General features: G+C 38.5%; 2 protein-coding genes and 1 pseudogene across 2 annotated transcripts in view; 1 reads left to right on the forward strand and 2 right to left on the reverse strand.

Annotated features, from left to right (window-relative positions):
- NPAT (nuclear protein, coactivator of histone transcription) overlaps nt 1-1,178 on the reverse strand; it is a 53,496-nt gene extending 52,318 nt beyond the window's left edge. The window contains exon 1 of the mRNA XM_030836278.3: nt 986-1,178. Coding sequence (XP_030692138.1) covers nt 986-1,022 — 37 coding nt within the window. The 5' untranslated portion in view covers nt 1,023-1,178. The remainder of the gene's footprint in view (nt 1-985) is intronic.
- Nucleotides 1,179-1,626: 448 nt separating this feature from the next.
- The window catches only part of ATM (ATM serine/threonine kinase), a 140,216-nt gene continuing 117,021 nt past the window's right edge, over nt 1,627-24,821 (forward strand). Inside the window, exons 1-7 of the mRNA XM_030836236.3 lie at nt 1,627-2,147; nt 5,646-5,744; nt 5,825-5,937; nt 7,212-7,357; nt 11,260-11,424; nt 22,865-23,030; nt 23,679-23,917. Of these exons, the coding sequence (XP_030692096.1) occupies nt 5,673-5,744; nt 5,825-5,937; nt 7,212-7,357; nt 11,260-11,424; nt 22,865-23,030; nt 23,679-23,917 (901 nt within the window). The 5' untranslated portion in view covers nt 1,627-2,147; nt 5,646-5,672. The remainder of the gene's footprint in view (nt 2,148-5,645; nt 5,745-5,824; nt 5,938-7,211; nt 7,358-11,259; nt 11,425-22,864; nt 23,031-23,678; nt 23,918-24,821) is intronic.
- Nucleotides 9,527-9,648, reverse strand: LOC115844962 (U2 spliceosomal RNA; annotated as a pseudogene).

The following is a 24,821-nucleotide window of genomic DNA, read 5'->3' on the forward strand; positions in this document are numbered from 1 at the left end:
TGCTCATCGAGAACCTGTGCACAAAAGCCATTTTTTTTGGACAGGGCTGAGTACTTAAAATGGAATACGAAATGGATTTTTTTGGCAATAAAATAATGGTAGTAATGGCCGTGGATGCCAGGGGAAGTTTTATCACAGATGTTTACCATTTACCATTCATATATGATGTCTGTAAATCACTGGCTCTGGTTTTGAGATTTATGTGGCTCTCATTCCCAGCAGTACAATCCTCTTTATTCTTTCAGGGGAAAAACAACAAAACCCGTTTCCCACACAGACAATACAGTCTGACAACAGGCAGTGTTACTAATTCTTTTCAAATTGAGGAAAAACTAACTAGGACTAGAAAATGTTTAAATGGAAGGCATTTCCCCTGTGAAAATTCTTGCTAATCAAAAGAACAGGAATTGCTGCTGTCTTAAAGTATGCAACTGGCATTTCAAACCTCTACACTCTACGACTTCTTGCGGGAGGGTGGGGGATAGAGAAGGAAGATCACCCCATTTGTCCCAAATTCGTAGTTCTAAGGGCTAGTTATGAGAAGGTCGTCAAGAAGGTCCTTCTACAAAGCTGGGTGGCTGGGGAAGTTCTTATTTTTCCTAATTCGGTCCCAGCTCTGACACGGGAAAGTGAGCCCAAGGCTGAAAAACGCAGTCCATCCATCACATAGGCAACTCCCCTTGCAGGGATCCTAATTAAGTGTGCAGGCCTGATTTTCCCACCGGATCCGGGCCTCAGGTGTTTCACCCCGAGCTTCTCTTCAGCCTCCCCTCGCCACGGAGCCTCGGAAGAGAGGAGCATCCACACACAAAGAAGCTTAAACCATCCGAGCCTCCGACTGAAGAAGATTCACCTCCAGTCTGAATTTGCAGGCGGGGAGGCAAAGCCCCAAAGCTTCCCCACCCAAGGAAAACCTTTGGCCCCAAAGGTCCTTCCGTCCTGCTTAGCCTGGTTCAATACCCCTCCCTCCAGCGTCGGCGCTTACCCAATACCAGTCGGGCTACGTCCGAAGGTAACAGCATGATCGAAGCCGCAGAAGGAACCACAATAAGAGACGAGACCCAGGTAAAAGCCAACACAGCGACAGCTTCTGCGCCGCATCTCCCGGTTCCAGTGGCGGCACTAAAACCGCGGCGATTTGTCCCGCCTCTTTAGCTCCTCGCCAGCCAATCGCTTCCGCCGGAGAAAGAAAGGCGCCGAAATGAAACCCGCCTGGTTCTCCTTCGAACTGTCGTCATATCCGTCCTCATATTTGGAGGGGTGAGGCTGAAGGGGCCGAGGAGGCGGGACGAGTGAGCCGGAGCCCGAGCTAGCGGGCGAGCGGCGAAGGCAGGGTCGCACGCCATTGGCGGGCAGTGCGAGCGGCGAACGCAGCGGTCGCACGCCATTGGCGGGCAAGGAGCAGGCGCGTTTCCTAAGGTGAGCCCGTCGTTTTGGGGGTGCGAGTGCTGGGAGCTGAAGCTTGTAGCGTTTGGCGCGCATGGGCAGACAGTGTCCGGGCGCCCGTCTGCCTTACTGCTTCCGACGGAGACGCACGCTGCGTGGTCACGCCAGGTTTGATCCGGAAGCCGAAATAGTGCGTGGACAGCAGGCTGGGCTCGTGAGGGAGGCGAGTTGAGCGGGATTCTAGGCTTCGGCCATCGCCGCTTCCAGAGATTCCGCCTTGGCTATCCGAGTCCAGCGGTAGGGGCGCGGAAGCAGCGCAGTGGCTTCTGCGTTGGGGAGTTCAGTCGTATCTGAGCCGTTCAGTCCTGGCCTTCAGACTCACTCCTTCTCTTCACCTCATCTTGCCCAGCCCACTGCCCTTATCGCTCTCGTCCGCCCACCCTTCCTGCTCCAGCCGACATAGCCTTGAAGCTGCTTCTTAATGCCCAGAATTGAACCTTCGTGCGCGTACCCTTCCCGTGTCCAGATGTAACTAGATGGCTTGAGTAATCATCTTTTTCTCCCCTCTCATAATTAGTAGTTTTAATCAGCGAGCAATTTGTTTGGGCTTAAACTACAGTCTCGTGATTAAGAGCATGGGCTTTGGTATCACACTCCCGGAGTTCGAGTCAGCTAGCTGTGTGACCTCGCTGTACTGTCTTCCTTGTGATAATCCTGTCCTGTGGTGAGCACTCAAGAGCGTTGGTGGCTGCTTTTATCAGGTACGGATAAGTAACAAGACTATTAGTATTAAGAATGAAAATGTGATAGAAGAGGATTGTGGTGGTAGAGGAGTGGATGAGGTTCTGTAGAAACGTAGCCTGGGAGAATCAATTCTGTTTGCGGTGAGACCTTGCAGTGTTCAATTGTCCTGGAGGGTGATAGGAACCTTCTAGACAGAAGGGAAAACGCATATAAAGGCACAACGTGTAAAAGGTTCCTGAAGCTCAAGAGTGAGGTCCTGCACTGAATGAAATAGATGTGGGCATTTTTCACGTGTTGAAGTCATAGGAATGGATGAGATCCTACTGTGAGAACATACAGTGAGAAGTAAGGAGACAAGGATGTTCTTTCAGGTGTGGGTGGAAAAAGAACCATCAAAAGAGACTTGTGAAACAGAAAGGGAATAATGATAACTGCTAACATTTATTGAGCAACTTCTATGTCCCAGGCAGTGTTAAACATGGACACGAATCCTTACAATAAATAACTCTTTGAAGATCTAGTTCAGTTCTAGTATTGTTTTTCATTTTATCATTGAGAAGACGGAGGTTTAGAGAGATTAGCTAACATGCCCAAGGTTATACAGCTTGTAAGTGGCAGGACCAGGTTATGAACTAGTACAATCTGACCACAGACTCCACACTCTTACCGTTAGAAAAGAATGGCATGCTACAGGTAGAATTAGATCTAGGAAGCTGGTATATAAGCATCATTGTCAAATTCTGCAAAGGGACCAACTTGGTTGAGATCCGAAAAGGAACAACGGATTTTCCAGTTCAGAAGCTGTTACCTAGGAAACGTGTACCATGCCAGTTGCATGGTTGGGAGTAGAACCTTAATTGTTGTGGATTAATGTATTAATTGAATTCAGCTTTATCTGGTGACACTCTTACTCTGCCTGTCTACTCTCTAGTTCCTTTGGCCATCTTTCAGTTCCTCCAACATACTTTGCATTTTTTCATCTTGGGACCCTTTGGCTGTGCTAGTTTCCTTCTCTAAGATGTTGGTCCTTTAACTCTTTCTGTGATTGGCACCAGTTCATTCAGATCTTGGCTTTATTGTAACTTCCTCTGATACATTTTCCTTGATAGTTTATAAAAAATGATCCATTCCATTGCTAATGTATATTTGCTCCCTTTGAGTCATATATCACAATTTGGAATTATGCATTGATTTATCAGTGTACTTGTTTATTGTCATTCTTCCCCACTAGTCATGACTCCATGAGGGTAGGATTTGTGTCTATTTAGTTCATTATGTGTCTTAACTACCCCTAACATAGCACCTCACACATAGTAGTTGCCCAGTAAATATTGTTGCTCGTCGCAGTGAATGAACATTTCCTGTTTATGTAGATAATACTGAACTGTTTTGTTTTCTTGAAAGTAATCAATCTCTGAGAATTGGATAAGGGGAAAAGCAAGTTCAGAAAAGCCACAGCTTAAAAAAAAAGTTTAGGGCTGTCACTTCTTGGAAGTGTCACATGTTCAGTAAACATGCATTTTTTTTCACACTACAAATAACATTAAGAACATAGGTGCCTGGGCTTCACTGGTGGCGCAGTGGTTGAGAGTCCGTTTGCTGATGCAGGGGACATGGGTTCGTGCCCCGGTCCGGGAAGATCCCACGTGCTGCGAAGCGGCTGGTCTCGTGAGCCATGGCCGCTGAGCTTGTGCGTCTGGAGCCTGTGCTCCGCAACGGGAGAGGCCACAACAGTGAGAGGCCTGCATACCGCTAAAAAAAAAAAAAAAGAATATAGGTGCCTGCCTTTACGGTTCTTTGGATATTGCTAAGGTGTTTTCATTGGTTAGAATCCCAATTTTATTTTCCTTATTGACTCAGGAAGCCTTTAAACTAAGATTGAGCAAGAAGGGAGAGGAGTTCTAGATACAACTATAAGGAATGGAAAAGTAAAAACGACAGTCCTTGTCTTCAAGAGGTATACAATCAAATGAAAAAGGCAATCAAATAAATAATGACCTGTATTCTACAGCATAGAAAAGGAGGTTGTTATAGGGGTAAAAGAATCAGAACGACTTATGGATATAAATGGAGAAGAGAATTAGAGCTATCTGCCAATAAAATAGGTAGTCTTACTAGGAAGTTTGTTCTAAGTGAGAGTGTTTAAAGAGAGGTCAATAATTTTGTTGGAGAGATTTCTTCCTTTGTAGGAAGATTGGACATGGTCTCTCAGTTCGTTCCAATTTTAAGATTCTGTGAGAGTAAGCAGGGGCAGAGTAATATACTTGATCTTGAAAGATTGAGTAGAATTTATGTGGATGGATGGGGAAAGGACTTTGCCCACCTTTTTTTCCTCTTGAGATATATATGTAGTGTAGATATAATAGACAGACGTACATTTTTTCCTTGTTTATAAACATAGTAACAAAAGTGAAGCTTCTTTGTAAAAAGGCTCAGAAATACTAAAACAATGCTTTTCTTGAAAGATTTTTTTTTTAAGTTTATCAAAGGAAGGTTTGATTATATCAGAAAATCTAAAAGGAGGAGGTCTACTGCAATGGCATTAAGATATATAAAATATAGTTGACCTTTGACATTTGCAAGGTATATCACTATAGCATATAATTTCCTTCGTTTCCTTTTATAACAATAATATCATTTTTCTCCTACTTTTATGTATTAAATGAGAACCATAAAGCCAGTTGAGATGTAAGTGCTAGGCAAGGCTTACTAGCTCTGATAACCTCTTACATATCCATTCCAAAGCATAAGCAATTTAAGCTTTTGGCTCAGGAAAGTGGCAAGTCACTACGTATAAGAAAGGGTCCTTTGGGGCTTCCCTGGTGGCGCAGTGGTTGAGAGTCTGCCTGCCAATGCAGGGGACACGGGTTCGAGCCCTGGTCTGGGAAGATCCCACATCCCGCAGAGCGACTAGGCCCCTGAGCCACAACTACTGAGCCTGCGCATCTGGAGCTTGTGCTCCGCAACAAGCGAGGCCGCGACAGTGAGAGGCCCACGCACCGCGATGAAGAGTGGCCCCCGCTCGCCACAACTAGAGAAAGCCCACGCACAGAAAAGACCCAGCACAGCCAAAAATAAATAAATAAATGAAATTTAAAAAAAGAAAAAAAAAGAAAGCTTCCTTTTAAATCGTTCAGACAGTGTTAAATCCTTAAGTGCTATTTTCCTTACTCTTTGCCTGGCTGCCTTTTTTTCATCTTTTATATTTCAATTTAAATGTCATGTTTCTTAGAAGAAGAAAAGGTCTCTCCTCTAAGAGATCCTCTTCTTAGAAGAGGTCTCAGAAAAATAAAGTAAATTATACCTTACTTATTTTTATCCTGCTACACATTCAACGCACATTTGCATGTTAAGGCTTTGTTTTGATATATTCTAAGAAAGTCTCATTTAAATATGGAAGTATTAAGAAAAATCATTGTGCATTATAGTATGCCTCTAGCTATACAGTTAGATCTAACTATATATTAATACCACAGTCTGAAATAATTTTACATATGTATATTTTTTTTTTACAGATGATGTGTTTTCTGAAATTCTGAATCATGAGTCTAGCACTTAATGATCTGCTTATTTGCTGCCGTCAACTAGAACATGATAGAGCTACAGAACGAAGGGTAGTAAATTACTTAAATTTAATCTTTCCTTGAAACAGATGTGTGATTGGTAACTCATTTTGTTCTTTTTTCATTTTCAGAAAGAGGTTGAGAAATTTAAGCGCCTGATTCAGGATCCTGAAACCGTTCAACATTTAGATCAGCATTCAGATTCCAAACAAGGGAAATATTTGAATTGGGATGCTGTTTTTAGGTATTCCATTCTTTTTTTACTGTCTTTATTTTTCTTTTTCATTTTTATTTCTCTTGTGATTCTTTTTGTGTATGTAGATCTAATTTATCTTTGCTCCCTTTGTACCCTTGTGCCTTGCATAGGAAATTGGTGCTCAATATTTATCTGAAATATAATTTTTAAAGGATGTTCATATAGAAAAAGTTAAAATTTTTGAATCATTTGTTCAATAAAATGTCTTAGACATATTTCACTCAAGATTAGAGAGAATTTCATTCATACCAGTTCATTCATAAGACTTTATTTCAAATTAGAGCATAAAATTAAGTTATATCAAGTCCTTTATTGTTACTTTGACATATTTAAATATTTCTCTAAGTAACTGCCATATGTTAAACTATAATAAAAAAGTAAAAAGGAATTTTAGAAAAACTATATGAATGCAGTTAACAAACACAAAACTCTGGCATTGGAAAGACACAATTCATTGCTGAACTGGAGTGGCAAACAGAATTGATGCTTTTTACATTAAGACATAATTTTCAATTACGAAGTCCATTTATAACTAGAAATAGATTGTAAGACTTAGGAAAGATGAATAAAATATTTTAAATTAATATAGAATACTGATAAACTTGAAAGAACATTTTCAGTCAAGGGGAAATATGAGTATTGTTCTTGAACGTTTAGAACAGATAATCTATTTTATTTTTTAGCTCTTATTTGGTACTAGATAGACTATTGCAAATATCATTGTAGTTAACATGAAAAATATATACTTCTTTTCCTCTGGTTACTTACTTTATTTCAAATACCACAAATATAGTTATCTAAAGATGAATACTGTTTTGCATAAGCTGATCATGTAGGCCAAATATGCACCTGACGTACCCAGCTGATCATGAATATCTTATAGGCAGGCTTCATTTAAAGGCTAGAGACATTACCAACTGCCTAGGAAAGAGATAGGTCATGTACAGAGTAACAGAGTTGAGAAAGAATTGAGAGCCCCTAATAGCATTGCAAGCTTTTAGTGATAAAATGAGAAAGCAGGCAAGAAAGCAATAGAAAATCCTGGAGGTTACAGATTAAGAGCTTTGCAGGCCAGACTTTAAATTGGTGTTGAGGGCTTAGGCCTTAAAAAATAAATGTAATTGTTTTGTTTAGCTGGTACATTGATTGAAGCAATGTGGTTTAAACAATGCTCTTTATGATGGCATGAAGGACTTTTTGAAATTATTATAATAATTTAAGTATTTAATGAGTTTCTGAAATTACATTGCACTTTCTTGAAGAGTTTTACAGAAATATATTCAGAAAGAAACGGAATGTCTGAGAACAGCAAAACCAAATGTATCAACCTCAACACAAGCCACCAGGCAGAAAAAGATGCAAGAAATCAGTAGCTTAGTCAAATACTTCATCAAATGTGCAAATAAAAGTAAGTGCTGTTACTTGGCTTAATAGATTATTGTTACATGAGTTTGGTCTGAATATGGTGAGATAAAAGTTCAGTGCTAACTCTTAATTTCTAGTACATATACTGATTTTTAATACTATAGGTTCAAATATTTGGAGGAATTTATACAAGCATGGAATGATAGAATCTCAGGGTTTAGAAGGATTAAAAAATATTATTTCATCTACCCATTTTTCTTGGATCCCATGTATATGTCCCTGGCACTTAGGTAGCCTTAATGATAAAACATGCCTTTTGAGGCTTTCTTTTCTGTTTTAGTAGTTTTCATAGTAGTGAAAACCTGTCTCCTTTTGTTACTGCTTCTGTTTGCTGAGATAATACAGAAAAATACTAACTCAGTTTTTTCAATATCCTTTTTTCAAATATCCTTTGAGATATTTGAAGTTACCCATGATATTTCCCCTGAGTCCTCTTCTCTAAGCTAAACAGACCTACTTCCTGTTGCTCATACGAGCTAGTTTTTGTGTCACTTCTGAATATTCTTCAGTTTAATTCCCTGTCTCTTAAAGTGTGGGACTCAATCTTATAGGCATATTCTTATTTGTATGGAGTGGAGCAGGACTTCCATATCTTTTATTCTATACTTCTACTGATTCATTCCAAGATCACATTAGCTTTCTTGGCAGTCAGAACCACACTCTTTAACTAATAGCATGCTTACTGTTGATTAAAAAAAAACCCAAGTTCTTTTTTGCTCCTGATGAGCCACATATCTCCCATTTTGAACTTATACAGTTTTGAAAAGCCAAATTTTTGAACCAAAATGCAGAATCCTAGTAGGCTTATGTAAGGAAATGGTTTTCATACAATGCTGAAAAGCTAGTGGCGGAAATGTTTGTTTAGGGACTTGGACTCAAACTTTGTTTATTTTTCACAGATAAGAAAGTGGCTTTGTGATGCCAGGTTTAGTTTAAGAATCAGAAAAGCCCAATGTTGGTAAACATTATTAAGTAGAAGGATATAGATTGTTAGTGAATGATGTTTCAGAATGGTGGTATGAGACTTGAGTCTAAAAGACAGTGGCTTTAGCAAAAATTTAGTTTTTCGGCTCCTCTGAGATGCCATTTTGTGTGGGTAGCTGCAAGTCCTGAGCAGGGACTCCAGCATAGACAGAAGAAAGCTACACCGAAATATTTTTGCACCTGCTTTTGCTCTGCATCCATTAAAATTTGTATTCCTAGCTACTAATGCTGGGCTCTTAATAGATCTTAATATGGTCTGACAGAATTTGTGAGTGAGTGAGAGAAAGATATTTGTAGCCTATTTGTAGCCCATCAGAAAAGTTTGCAGCTTAGAATTTTGCTTTAAAGTGAAAAAAACCTTCTATTGCAAAATTAACAATGGAGATCACATTTTCATTTTATTTATTTTTGGCTGCGTTGGGTCTTTGTTGCTGAGCATGGGCTTTCTCCAGTTGCGGCGAGCTGGGGCTACTCTTCGTTGTGGTGTGCGGGCTTCTCGTTGCGGTGGCTTTTCTTGTTGCGGAGCATGGGCTCTAGGCACGTGGGCTTCGGTAGTTGTGGCTCACGGGCTCTAGAGTGCAGGCTCAGTTGTTGTGGCGCACGGGCTTAGTTGCTTCACGGCATGTGGGATCTTCCCAGACCAGGGGTCGAACCTGGAATCCACCAGGAATACACCCTGCGTTGGCAGGTGGATTCTCAACCACTGCACCCCCAGGGAAGCCCGTGATCACATTTAAAAATGTATGAAAGTATCAATATGTTGGTTTATAGGAATAAATGGATGAAATTTTCAGTGTAAGATTATTCAAATGGTTGAAAAATGATATTTTTATTCAAGGCTTTTTTTTCTTTCAAGTTTTACGTTGTAACTTAAACATCTGTAATCTCGGAGCAAAACCAGGAGCTACTATCGTGTCATCTCACTTATTCAGTTTTTTTTTTAAAGGGTTGGAGGGTTGATGAGAATTTAAACACATGTCCAGACTTTGCCAGACTTGCTTAACATTGGTACCCAAGGTATGATGAAAGAAACAGAGATCAGAAAAAAAGAGGTAGATGGGAAGGAACCAGTAAGCAAATATTGTTCAACTATAACAGATGTTATAGTTAAGAAAATGTTAGGAAGACTATAAGAGAGAAATGCACAGGGTGTTACAGCAGAGGATATTATGATTGTGCATTTCATCATTAGCCAGATGCCTAAAATTATAAGCCATAAGTAAAAATGATTTTTTAAACTAATAAGAACAGAAACTACACTTGATCTTAGCCAAAAGGCCAAGAAGCGATGATTTTTTGTGATACCCGTGTATATTTATTTATCATACTTCTAAATAACTAGTCTCATCATAAAAAATCCTAAACTAGAATATATTCAAATATACATAATGACTTGCACCCTGCTCGTAACTTACAACAAAAAATTTATATGCAATTTTAAGATTGTTAATATTGAAATATGAAAAATTTCAGCTGTGACAGCAATACGATTTACTGAAAGTAACAAATAACTTTTAAATGTACTTTTGTTACCTTTAAGAATATATCCAGGGCTTCCTTGGTGGTGCAGTGGTTAAGAATCTGTCTGCCAATGCAGGGGACGTGGGTTTGAGCCCTGGTCAGGGAAGATCCCATATGCCGTGGAGCAGCTAAACCCACGTGCCACAACTACTGAGCCTGTGCTCTAGGGCCCGCGAGCCACAACTACTGAGTCCACGCACCACAACTACTGAAACCCGAGTACCTAGAGCCCATGCTCTGCAACAAGAGAAGCCACCGCAGTAAGCCCGCACACTGCAACGAAGAGTAGCCCCCACTCACCGCAACTAGAGAAAGCCTGCGTACAGTAACAAAGACCCAACACAGTCAAAAATAAATAAATTAATTAAATAAATTAAAAAATATATATATATCCAGGGACTTCCCTAGTAGCACAATGGTTAAGAATCCGCCTGCCAATGCAGGGGACACGGATTTGAGCCCTGGTCTGGGAAGATCCCACATGCCGCGGAGCAACTACACCCGTGTGCCACAAATACTGAGCCTGTGCTCTAAAGCCCGCAAGCCACAGCTACTGAGTCTGCGTGCCACAACTAATGAAGTGCGTGAGCATAGAGCCCGTTGCTCTGCAACAGGAGAAGCCACCGCAGTGAGAAGCCCGTGTACCGCAACGAAGAGTAGCCCCTGCTTGCCTCAACTAGAGAAAGCCTGTGCACAGCAAAGACCCAATGCAGCCAGAAATAAATAAATTAAAAGAAAAAGAGTTCCATTAAAAAATATATATATCCATTAATTCTGAATTTTAAGGACCTCTAATAATTAAATAAAACTAAAAATTATAGCCTTACATATGTATATATAATAAATGCTATTATAGGACTTGGAAGTAATTTTGCTTTTCAAAGGAAATAGTATTCTCTTTATAATCTTATTCTAATCAGGTTTTTATAAAAAATACCAGGAAACTTTGGGTCACTCAAGGTCTAATGTCAGAAATTGTGAATTATTAAGGTAGAATGAATGATTGTTTTTGCTATATAATCCTATAGGATTGGCAAATTTTTTTTGTAAAGTGACCAGATCGTAAATGTTTTTGACTTTGCAGGCTATGTAGTCTCTGTCTCAACAACTCAACTTTGCCATTTTAGCATGAAAGTAGCCATATACAATATGTAAATGAATAGACATGTTTATGGTCCAAAAAACTTTATTTCCAAAAACAGGTGGTTGGCTGAATTTTGCCCCTGGGCCATAGTTTGCTAATCCGTGTTTTATGAGAAGGAGGTTAGTTAATAGTAAGTTCCCAAATGGAATTATTTATACAATTGCCATTCCAAGCATCCTTAACTTACTTTTCTTAAGATTTATATGTTTCTGTTTGTTTGTTTTATTTTTAAATAGGAGCACCCAGGCTAAAATGTCAAGAACTCTTGAATTATATCATGGAGACAGTGAAAGATTCATCTAATGGTGCCATTTATGGAGCTGATTGTAGCAACATATTGCTGAAGGACGTTCTTTCAGTGAGAAAGTACTGGTGTGAAATATCTCAGCAACAGTGGACAGGTATGTTTTGAAGTTTGTTATTTGTGAATTTTTCCTTGTGAAATGAAATTTCACCAAAAGAGCATTCAGAGTCTATTTATATCCCCCAAATGACCTCACAGTTTAACAGTACCTTTGTGAAATTAAATGATTATAGAATCTGACACTTTTCATGTATTATGTACTTCTTAAATTGTCACTAATAATGTATTTGGTGCCTGCTATCAGAACTAAAATTACAGAATTGAAAGATGCCATACCTGTCCTCAAAGACTTGACAGTCCAATGACAGAAAAAACCAAGTAAACCAAAAGTTATAATGCAGTGAGTTCACAGATCAGTGACACCTAAATGCAACAATGATTAAAGTAGAAAGAAGAAAACCAAGAGAGATGTCATAAAAGGGAAAGCAAGAGAATTTCAAGTTGGAAGGGGTGTGACATTTAAAGTGTTGTAGAAATAATAAGATGTGGAAGTATCCATTAGGACTAGGCAGTTTGCAGGTCACTGGTAAGGTAATTGAAATGAAATATTAGAATAGAATATGTAGGACCCAGTGACTTACAAGATAAGTAGAGTGGGGTACCATGGAGGTATTGTTGACAGTTTGTAGGTGAGAGGTACTAAGAGACCACAAAGGAAGTTTGGTCAGAGGCTGAAATTTTTGAGTTTATTGATTTCAAAAGTGGAGTATTTCTGGCTCTGGGTGGCTTAATGGGTGAAAATGGTATTTGGCTTTAATGAGGTGACTTTAAGCCAGATGTCAAAGTCTTCTAATACAGCCACCTCTGAAAATTTAGAAACTCAGTATTTTTCATTGAGAAGTATTCAAGATAAATTGCGCTAACTTAAAAGACATTTATCTATATTTTTTACCATCAGTTTATCATTTCAAAATAAGATGTTTGTGGACCATAAACCCATGACCTCATCAGTGGTCTACATTGTATTCCACCGTTCCCACATGAATAAAGGCCTTCTTAGCTATTGCTTAATTTCTTATCTGGGGCCTTTGCTGTTGCTCTGAACACAAAGGAGGCTTTGTTCCAAACAGAGCCCTCAGTAAGCCTAGTGGCAGCCTTTAGAGAATAGGCCAGTGATATCTAGGGTACACCGACACGTCTGTCACCAAAATGGTTCAGCCTAAATATTTAGAATATTTGTACATTTTAGATTATTACTTGTAACTATGGGTCTCTGAAACAAAGGCAGTCGTTCGTGTAGTCTCTTTACTCTGATTCCATCATCTGGCATGTTCTCTGAAATTCTCTATTTTTAAGCAAACTACTTTCACTTCTGATAATCAGTCTTTTTGTTGAATTTTTTTTTTAGTTAGTTACCGTCTCTGAAACTTACTTCTCTAATGAAGCCTGCTCAAGAAGTGAAGTTTACATTCAAAATATATTTGGTAGAGGTGGTGATTGAAGCCATGGTTATGGATTAGATTGTCTAGGGAGAGAGTTTAGAGTGAGATGAGAAGATGGCCTTAGTCTTCTAAACCAACATTTCCATATAAATTTTGGAATCAGCTTGTTGATTTCTACAAAAAATCCTGCTGGGATTTTATTGGTATCACGTTGGACCTATTGAACTAAGGAGCAATAGACATCTTAACATAGACTCTTCCAGTCCATGAACATGGTATATCTCTCCATTTATTTACGTCTTTTTTGATTTATCAGCATATAGAATTTGTATATTTTTGTTAGATTTATACTGCAGTAGTTTGTAAATTTTACTGTCTCTTTAAAACATTTTCTCTTCCATGTTGTTCAGAAGTACTGTTGACTTTTGTATACCATATTGATCTGGGACCTTGCTAAAATTGCTTATTAGATCTAGGAGCTCTTTTGTTCATTCTGGGGAATTTTCTATTTAGACAGTTGTGTCATCTGCAAGTAGAGAGTTTTTTGTTCCTTCATTTCTGAGCCATGTGGCCTTATTTCTTTGTTCTACCTTATATTGACTAGGACCTCAGTATGATTTTTTTTTTTAATGGTAAGATGTACATAACATAAAATTTACCATTTTAACCATTTTTGCATATACAATTCAGTGGCATTAAGTATATTCACATTGTTATGCAACCATCACAACTCATTTCCAGAACTTTTTTCATCTTCCAAACTGAAACTCTGTACCCATTAAACGGGAACTTCCCCTGCTCCCCACCTCCAGCTCTTGGCAGCCATTCTACTTTCTGTCTCTGAATTTGACTACCCTAGTACCTCCTGTAAGTGAAATTGTACAGTGTTTGTCCTTTTCTGAATGGCTTATTTCACTTAGCATAATGTATAAGGTTCATCCATGTTGTAGTATATGTCAGAGTTTTCTTCCTTTTTAAGTCTGAATAATATTCCATTGTATGTGTATACTACATTTTGTTTATCCATTCATCTGTCATTGGACCCTTGGATTGTTTCTACATTTGGATATTGTGAATAACTCTACTATGAACATGGTATACACATAGCTCTTTGAGTCTTTGCTTTCAATTGGGTATATATTCAGAAGTGGAATTACTGCATCATACGGTAATTCTGTGTTTAATTTTTTGAGTACCCACCATACTGTTTTCCACAAGGGCTACACCATTTTACATTTTCATCAGCAATGCACAAGTGTTCCAATTTCTCCACACCTTCACCAACGCTTTTTTTTTTTTTAAAGCCACTGGTATTACTTTATCACAAAGAATTCAGATCTTTCCCTGAATTTTCACAAGCACACCATAATCTAGTAATAAAGCACCTCCCCATCCCCAGTTTTGCTTATTTCCCAAACTGATTTTGGCTGATAGCTTCCTCTCTAATACGGTTATCACTTAAAAAACACAAACATTCAAAACTAAAGATACAGTGGATTACTAACTGTAACCTTAGCAAGCCTACATGGATTGTTTGCTACCAAATATTACAGTAATTTTACAGTGATCACAAAAAGTCATTAGGTTCTCCTTATTACAATGACGACGAAAAGTAAAAACTCTTGCTGTTTCTAATACTTATCACAAAGAAGAGATGTGCTTTTAAGGCAGGAAGTAACACAAAATTCCTTTAGAAGTCATTGCATTTTCACTTTGCTCAAGTTTTCAACTGCAAAACCTCAGTGAAAACCCAGAAGAGTACATCTCACCATCTTAAGTGCACTCCAAAATCTCAAGCTTACTTTAAAAGCCCACAATGTGGGTATTAAAGTCTTTTCGAAGACCTCTCCCAAATACCACACATCTTCAGATAAACCACGTAAGGAGCTTGAAAGCAGTGAAGGATGTTAACCTGCTGATGCAAATTTCTGACACCAATCTTTCAAGCCACCAATAACCAGGTCTTAGTTACCTTTTCAGTCCTCCCCATCTTGCAGCAAAGCAATTTTGCTTTTTCCCCTGCACTTAGCAGAGTTCTAAGCATTTTAGAAAGTTTCCAAGTGACTTTTTTTTTGCTTCCAAGCGATAATTTAACTAGCATTAACAATTTACTATTAACCAGTATTTTCTTGGCCCATGAGCTCTATATAATTCCCCAGAGCTCTGCCTACTGATCCTTTCAGAGAATTCCCTTCAACCCACATTCCCTACCACTCCCACCCTCTACAACCCACACCTAACCACAACCCTCCCCCCTTCTCCCTTTCTTCACGCCCACCCCTCCCAGCACCTGTGGTAGGCTTTTCCCTCCCCACCACCCCTCACCTCAGGGTCCTCCCATTTGAACACTAAAATTACTCTGAAATCTGATCAAGTAAAATCGAAGTTAAAAAACACATAGAGCAAGATGAATCAAAGATCACTATCGGTACCCTGACCACTCCCTTCTTAGTAGGAATGCCCAAACTAGACCTGCCATTTCTATCATAATTGGGGCATGACCAACTCGTACCTCCAGCACAGTACAATGACCCCCCTCAATTTGCCAGTTGGCTCATTTAAGTATTTGCCTAAGGCATTTCCATCTTGAACACTTTCCCAACACACAGATTATATCATCACACTAAGAATTCCTCCGACCAATGCACAGGAAGGCGGGCAGGTAGATGAGAGGGTCACTGGGATGCATCTGCAAGCTCCATCTACAAGGCAGCACTCTGTGTTGTGGCATCGTGTTAAAATGTTCTACGGCTTACGAGTCCTCTGGGAGCAAGGTTCGTAGCACAAAACTAGTACAACAGAAGGCTGAATTTAGAAGATGCAGCATCTGAAAACCTCCACCCCAGAACAGGACAGGTGCCTGGTGGCATTCACGTGCCCAGAGATCGCTGCTCCCGGATTACACACTCAAAGCAACGCATCTGCTGAAGGCCCCGGATGCATCTGCTTTGGACTTTTAAAGATTGCCCCCTCATAAGCTCATCTGAAAACGTTAAAGGATGGTCTCCTGAATGAATACAGGGCCTGAATGAATTCCAGGCCTTGCTCAGGGCTTCCTGAGCAAGGCCTGGAAACAGGACAATGGGGAACTCCTCCTCCTAAGCCTCTGGAAATTCAATCTGTAGACATCAATTTAGGCGGGCTCTCTCCTCCTCCAGGGTCTCCCCTCCTGCACTGCTACGACTCACACTGGACAGGGGCTCCATTTCTCCTGCTGCCATCAGCTTGCCATGATGAACACAGATTACCAGAAGCAATGTTTTAAGTGAAGGGGTAACCTCGAGAGAGTTAAGAGGGAGGAGGAGGGGCAGAGTGAGGTCACAGAAGAGGTAAGCATGGAACCTAGAGGAAAAGTCTAAAGGGGTGCACTGCCACCGCCCTGGGCCAGAACTGTCAGCCCCGCGAAGCTAATTTCAGTTTCCACAACACCAGGCCTCATCCCCAGGCGGGTTCACAACCCTCTGTACAGGAGCGGCGCCCTCCTAGAGGTCAGGCTCCCCTTCTCCAGCAAGCAGCTGCGACAGCCAGGCCTGGGTGTTGTCCTCCCCCCGGGTTACTGTGGGCACTTCTGACGCAGCTCTTCCCAGCACAGTTCCCCCAACATCTAGTCTCCCCTTCAACCTTCCTTCTCCTGGCACCCCCACCCCCCCAGTCCCATCTAACTCTGCCATCTCCCCCACCTGTCCCCTGAGACCCTAAACTGGCCACCTCCTCCCCCAGAACTAAGCACAGGCCCCCTGCCCTCCCTGTCGCTAACTCCTCAACACTTCTTTTTTTGATAATAGCCATCCTAATGTCAATGTGTATGAAGTGGTGTCTCATTGTGATTTTGATTTGCATTTCCTTAATGACTGGTGATGTTGAACTTTTCATGTGCTTATTGTCCATTTGTATATCATCTTTGGACAAAAGTCTATTCAAATCTTTTGCCCAGTTTTTAATCGGGTTGTTTGTTTTTTGTTGGATTGTAGGAGTTCTTTATGTATTCTATATTAATTCCTTATCAGATACATGGTTTGGAAATATTTTCTCCCATTCCATGGGATGCCTTTACCTCTGATGATAGTGTCCTTTGATGCACAAAAGGTTTTGCTTTGATGAATACAGTCTATCTATTTTTTTTTGTTGTTGCCTGTGCTTTTGGGGTCATTTCCAACAAATCATTGCCAATCCAATGTTATGAAACTTTCCCCGTGTTTTCTTCTAAGAGATTTATAGTTTTTCCTCCAATATGATTTTGATTAGGAGTAGTGAGAAGAGACATCCTTCCTTGTCCTGTTCCTGGTTTTAGGGGGAAATATTCAGTGTTTGATCATTAGCATATTAGCTATTTTTAAATAATTAATTAATTAATTTTGGGCTGCGTTGGGTCTTCATTGCTGCACATGGGCTTTCTCTAGTTGCAGCGAGCGGGGGTTACTCTTTGCTCCAGTGTGCGGGTTTCTCATTGTGGTGGCTTCTCTTGTTGTGGAGCACGGGCTGCAGGCGAATGGGCTTCAGTAATTGTGGCTTGTGGGCTCAGTAGTTGTGGCTCACGGGCTCTAGAGCACAGGCTCAGTAGTTACGGCACACGGGCTTAGTTGCTCCATGGCATGTGGGATCTTCCCGGACCAGGGCTCGAACCCATGACCCCTGCATTGGCAGGTGGATTCTTATATGCTGTGCCACCAGGGAAGTTCAGCATATTAGCTGTTAATACAGGTTGAGGACATTCCCTTCTATTCTGGTTGCTCATGGTTTTTTATCATGAATGGATATTGAATGGATATGAATTGAATTTTTTTCTGTATATATTGAGATAATCATGGTTTTTTTTTGGTTTTTTTTTTTTTTTTTTTTTTTTTTTTGCGGTACACGGGCCTCTCACTGCTGTGGCCTCTCCCGTTGCGGAGCACAGGCTCCGGACGCGCAGGCTCAGCGGCCATGGCTCACGGGCCTAGCCGCTTCGCGGCATGTGGGATCTTCCCGGACCGGGACACGAACCTGTGTCGCCTGCATCAGCAGGCGGACTCTCAACCACTGCGCCACCAGGGAAGCCCAATCATGGGTTTTTTTGTCTTTAGTTTATTGGTATGGTGAATTATGTTGATCAGTTTGTCACAGGTTGAGTCAACCTTGTGTTTCTGGGATATACCCTATTAGGGCATGATGTATTATCCATTTTGTATGTTACTGGATTGAATTTGGAGGTGGTGGTGGTTGTAAGGTTTTTAATTATGAATTCAATTTCTTTAATAGATGCAGGATTATTTAGGTTACATATTTTCAGTGACCTTTGGAATTTGTTTCTTTAAGAATTTGTTCATTTCATATAAGTTGTTGAACGTATGAGTGTAAAGTTGTTCTTGAACATTATTGTCTCATTATCCTTTTAATGTGCTTAGGCTCTGTAGTGGTATTGCCTCTTTCATTACTGAGTCTGATCTTATAATTATTAGTTCCTTACTTCTGATTGTTTTGGATTTCATTTCTTCTCTGGTTTCTTAAGCTTAGATCATTGATTTGAGAGCTTCTTTCCAAATATGTGCATTTAATGTAATAAGTTTTTCTCTAAACACTACTTTAGTCACATCTCACAAATGTTGACAATGTTGTTTTTTCTTTTTCTTCAGTTCAAAATATGTTCTAGGTTTTTTTGAGGGTTTCCCTTTGACCCTGGATTATTTGGAAGTATGTTGTTTAATTCCCATTCATTTGGGGTAATTCTCCTGTTTTGTTTTCCTTTTGTGGTTTAATGTTATGGTCAGAGACCATGCTTTTTATAACCAAAATTATTTATAACTGTTATGATTTCTTTTATGATCAAGGATAAGGTCTAACTTGGTGAGTGTTCCATATGCATTTGAAAAGAATGTGTATCTGCTATTGTTGGATGAATTATTCTATACATGGCAGTTAGAGTCAGTTGGTTGATGGTGTTCAGTTGTATAACAAACTGGTGTGAAAGCATGAGTGACAAGTGAGAAAATGGATTAACAAATACAACATTTTCAAAAGTTTTGGTTACAAGGGGAAGGGAAAGGGGGGTCCTATTAAAGAAGAGAGTGATTGAAGTATATATACATGTAATCAGAAGGATTCAGTGAAGAGAGAGTAGTTGAATACACAGGAAAATTGCTCATGTATGTTTTCTGAGAAGAAGGGATTCCAAAGCAAGAGCCCTAAGATTGTCCTAAGGAAGAAAATAGTTTTTCTAATTAGGTAGAAAGGAAGAAAAGTTAAAAACCTTCAGTTGAAAAAAAAAAAAAAAAAAAAACCTTCAGTTGCTTTCTTGTATAACTAATATAAAATATGGACTTCCCTTCAGGTCTTGGAAGTGCTACGTAGTTTTGCTTCTGCCTATCTCTCTGACCTTAAAGCCCACCCCATCCTTCTAATTTCTATGCTCTTGCTACAGTGGCCTTTATTCAGATTCTCTAACCCAGTGATTTTCAAACTTTTTTTTAATAGACTTTATTTTTTTAGAGCAGTTTTAGATTCACAGCAGAATTGGGCAGAAAGTACAGAGTTCCCATATATCCCCTGACCTCACACGTACACAGCAACATCCAGCACCAAAGCGGTACATTTGTTTCCGTCAGTGAACCTACGCTGACACCTCATATCACTCAAAGTCCATAGTTTACACTGTCACTCTTGGTGTTGTACATTCTGTAGCTTTTGAGAAATGTATAATGATATGTGTCCACCATTATTGTATCATAGAGAATAGTTTCACTGCCCTGAAAATCCTCTGTGCTCTGCCTATTTATTCCTCTCTCCACCTTGATCCCTAGCAACCACTGATCTTTTTAACTGTCTCTATAGTTTTGCCTTTTCCAAAATGTCATATAGTTGGAATCATACAGTATATAGTATTTTCAGAGGGGCTTCTTTCATTTAGTAATTTGCATTTAAAGTTCTTCCATGTCTTTTCATGGCTCGATAGCTCATTTCTTTTTAGCACTGAATAATATTTCACTGTCTGGATTTACCACAGTTTAATTATCCATTCACTTACTGAAAGACATGTTGATTGCTTGCAAGTTTTGGAGATTATGAATGAAAATGCTATAAACATCTGTGTACAGATAAGTTTTCAACTCATTTGGGTAAATGCTGAGGAGCGTGATTGCTGGATCATATGGTAAAAGTATGTTTAGTTTTTTAAGAAACTGCCAAACTGTCTTCCAGAGTGGCCATTGTCGATTTCTATATTAAAAATCAGTAAAGCATAATTTTTGTAATTAGTTTTAATTAAAAAATAGGAGCGCTAATATTTTCTTCTGACATAGCTATGGATCATCTCACACACTCCTGTTTAGAAGGTATAAGCTCTTTCTTACCTGTGGCATTTGTTCTTTTTTCAGAGGCTACCCTTTGTATGGCCTGTTTTTTCTTGTCCTTCAAGTCTCAGTTTAAATGTCACGGCCATTTTCTGATTGTTTTTCCTAATTTCTTCCTCTCTTTTTATTTTCTACTGTGGTACTCTTTCCTTCATAGTACTTTTGTGAAAATAAATGACACGCTTCTAAATAATTCATGGGTGGAAAGAAAATTCTCAAGGCATGTTTAAAACTGAATGAAAATGAAAATTACAACATATCAAAATTTGTGGAATGTAGCTAAAGTTATGTTGAGAGGGTAATTTATAGCATTAAATGCCTACATTAGAAAAGAGGAAAGATATCAAATTAATAATCTTAGCCTCCATCTCAAGAAACTAGAAAAACAAACAAATCCAAAGACTTCAAGCAGAAGATAAGAACAGAAATCGATGAAAACAAAACAGTAAAGGAAAATTATTGAAACAAAAAGCCGATTCTTTGAAAACATCAAAATCTAGACCCTCTAGCAAGAGTGAGTAAGGTAAAGAAAGACACAAATTATTGATATTAGGAATTAAATGGGATATAATTGCAGATTCCACAGATACTGAAAGAATAGTAAGAGAATGCTATAAACAACTCTACACACATAAATTTGATGACTGAAAATAAATGGAACAATTCCTTAAAACCACACACTATCAAAACTCACCCAGTATGAAATAGGTAATCTGTATACTTCTGTAACGAGTAAAGAAATCAAATCTGTAATTTAAAACTTTTCATTAAAAAATTGGGAACAAGACAAGGGTATTCACTGTCACCACTCCTATTCAACATTGTACTGGAGGTCCTAGCTAGGGCAGTTAGGCAAGAAAAGGATAATTGGCATACAGATTGGAAAGGAAGAAATAAAACTTCACATTTGTAGATGATATGGCTGTCTATGTGTAAAATTCCAAGGAATCTACATTTAATGATGTCTTTTGGGGTTTTATTTTATTTTAACTCCAGAAACTCCTTTTAAAAGAAAATTTATTGAAGAATAGTTGATTTACAATGTTGTGTTAATTTCTGCTGTACAGCAAAGTGACTTGGTCGTACATATATACATTCTTTTTCATATTCTTTGCGTTATGGTTTATCACAGGATATTGAACATAGTTCCCTGTGCTATACAGTAGGACCTTGTTGTTTATCCATCCTATATATAAAAGTTTGCATCTGCTAATCTCAAACTCCCAATACTTCCCTCCCCTACACCTCCCTCCACTTTGACAACCACAAGTGTGTTCTTTATGTCTGTGAGTCTGCAGAAACTGCTTTTTAATATCATGCTGTTTTGCTATCTGCTCTTTGAGCTTTTTTTGTTGTTGAATTCATGGAGAAAGGGAATTCATTTGGAGGCATGCACTGCCGCCGTTTTTGGAGAAGTAGGACTCTTTTGTTGAATGTCTTATACTAGCTTTTTTTTTTACCCACTTACTAGAGGAATATGTTGGATTCTGTGAGAACTGGGATAATTTCCCCAAGTAAAATAAAAGCCCTGAAAGTTGAGATTTAATCAGAGACAGAGAGTTGCATTGTTGGCTTTTCCTGTTTCAGCACTTTGCTCTTGCCAAGTAATAAGAAGGAAATGCTAAAGATAACGCCTCCTGTTTTTCTGTCTCCAAATTTGTGTGTGTTAATTCATGTTTTTACCATTATTTAGGTATTGCATGTAGTGAAAAAACTTTGGGAAGCACTTGTGTAGAGTTCTATAAAGTCAGATATGATAGGAATCATTTTTCTTACTACTTGATGTTTGAGGTTTTTATATTGTCCTTATTCTTTTGAATTTAACATTTCTGACTTTAAGCTATTTCTGCAGAATTATTTGACATATACAGTTGAAATTATTCTTAAGTCACTTTGCTAACTGAGGACTTCCTAATTATCTCTTTATGGGAAGAAAATCCTGCCTTAGCAACTTTGCTTTTCATTGTGTTGGGAGATAATTCTCAATGCATTTCACGTTTCTGCATGTCATGTCAAAGACATGACACTGACTATTCTTTTCCAGACTGTTTTTTAAAGTATGTACAGTGAGCCTTGGAAGATAGAGATGACAGAGATGATGGCCTCCTCCAGAACAAAGGAAGGTTTGCTTGCAGCTCATTGCTTGGGATATCTCTCCTGTATGGTAGCTCATCATTTGAACTGTGTCACTTGTCCCTCTTCACATTGCTTTTGAGATTGAGGAATTTATGCAAAAATGAAGGTACTCTGGCTACTCTCATTGCTGTGAGAAATAAATTGTCCTCTTTCTCTGATCAGGAATTTCATGTCTTCTGCCAACATCCGTGAAACTGGCATTCTAATTTGTTGGGTTACAAATAGCGTAAAGTCTCAGATTTTTCACAGTTCTTGACACACTTTACACACATTATTAATCAAATAGCACTAAGACAAAACAAAACAAAACTGTGGAGAGTACACTGTCAAGTGCTTTGTTAGGCCTAGCTGAAGGAATTTAGGAATAGAGAAGTTAAGTAGCTTATCTGAGATCTGGCTCTTAAACTGGTGTTCACATACTCTGCTGCCTGTAGTTCCTGTCTTGAAGGCAGTTTAATTTATAAAAATAAATATTGATGGAATGCTCTTACTGTAGTAAGTATAAATTAATATAATTTTTAATCTTTTGTCTGTGGGATTATTGAAATTTAAATTGAATTTTGACATCTAAGTTAAATGTTTCGATAGTTTTCTTTTTAAAAACATAACTAACATTTTTTTTTTTTTTTTTAAGAATTGTTCTCTGTGTACTTCCAGCTGTATCTTAAACCTTCACAAGACATTAATAGAGTTTTGGTGGCTAGAATAATTGAAGCTGTGACCAAAGGATGCTGTTCGCAGACTGATGGATTAAATTCCAAATTTTTGGATTTTTTTTCTAAGGCTATTCAGCATGCAAGGTAATCTAATCTGTTTTTGTTTTGTATTGGAAATCCATTTGATCTTTTTGCAAGACTGTGTTTTAGATTGAGTAACTAAATTTTACCAACTTGAAAACATCATTGGCCGATTATAGTAGAACTAGTGGATTCCCAAGGAAAGTGTTAGGTCCAGCACTTCCTGAATATCCAATATGCAGAACATGTAATGATGTTCTAGATCTGTCTTGCTTTTTTAATAACAGGAAAAGCTATATGGCCTCTAAATATTTTTATTTTCCTGAATTTTGAAGATAGTTGTAATGTGCTAAGAATAAAATGAAATAGGAATATATTTTGGAAATATCAGTATCTTAAATTTGTGTGGCATTACCCAATTTATAATGTGAAATATTTTATAAATGGTAGGTATTACAAATTAGTTTTATATAATTTTAGACAGTGTTTCAGCAGCAGGGAGAGCTAACAGAGTGATCTCCCAATGCCGAATAGGAACTATTTTTTGTTGTTGCTAAGTAGTGCTGCTGTGATTTTTCTGAATAATTCTGAAAGTAAGGCTACTATTATTTGAAAATCAGAACTTTTTTTCTTTCAGCACGCAACTTCATTACTGTCTTCAGTTTCTGCATTTTCCCCTGTTATATTAAGTCTGTTTATTTTCTGTTACAGACAAGAAAAGAGCTCTGCAGGTCTAAATCATATCTTAGCAGCATTTATTATCTTCCTCAAGACTTTGGCTGTTAACTTTCGAATTCGAGTATGTGAATTAGGAGATGAAATTCTTCCTACCTTACTTTATATCTGGACTCAACATAGACTTAATGATTCCTTAAAAGAAGTAATTATTGAGTTATTTCAACTACAAATTTATATCCATCATCCAAAGGGAGCCAAAACTCAAGAAAAAGGTATAAAGAAAGTTTTTGCTATTTTGAATTTGCTTCTTCATTGAAATATAGAGGGTTAAGTATGAAATCTGTATGTTATAGGAGGTTATGACCTTCCTCTGGATTGCTTTGCTTGGTAATAGTGTCAGTCATGAGGATATTTTTCACACTTTTTTTTTTTTAATTTGAAGCTATGGTAGGTAGCAAATCATATCATGCCTTACCATTTGTTTAGTACAATGCTACGTTTTGTGAGGAATACAAACAAATATGAGACACTATTCCCTCTAGGAGCTGATTATGCAGCAATAATTAGGTGCTAAGAGGTGTGACGCAGACTGTAGGAGTAAAAGAATTTAGAGAAGACAGGATCTTGTTTATCTACATATTGCTTTTATTAGAAAATAAAATAGATAAATGTGGATTGAACCAGCCAGATTAGTCAGTTCCCAAGGAAGATAAATACATATTTGCTAGGGAAACCAGAAATGAATGACTTATCCTCCCTTCATTCATTTATGTTTGTCTTTCACCAAAAGGGTATTGCATGGATGATGTAGCTCCATTCAGTAGACAGGAACTTTACTGGGTGGAACTAGAATTGAATGAGTTCTCTCATGCTTAGGCTATGTTTTGAATCTGGCTTGTACTAGCCTTTGGACCAATTCATCATGGCTAGTGTAATGACCTTATTAAGGACATTAATTGAATAGTAGCTAAAATAGAGGAAAACTGTTTGTAGCCACTTTTTATCAAAAGCAGCTGTGTATGTTTCATGGGCTCTTCTAGTATGTATAGTTAGATGTATTTGTAGCCCATGAAACCACTGGAGGTGAAAGAATGGTGGCTTTCCTTAGTTTTTCATCTTTCACATAGCTCTCACCAGAATGAAAATCAGGCTTATTAAGAGATGGTGAGACATGTT

This window comes from Globicephala melas, chromosome 8 (genome assembly GCF_963455315.2).
Source record: "Globicephala melas chromosome 8, mGloMel1.2, whole genome shotgun sequence".
Taxonomy (NCBI): Eukaryota; Metazoa; Chordata; class Mammalia; order Artiodactyla; family Delphinidae; genus Globicephala; species Globicephala melas.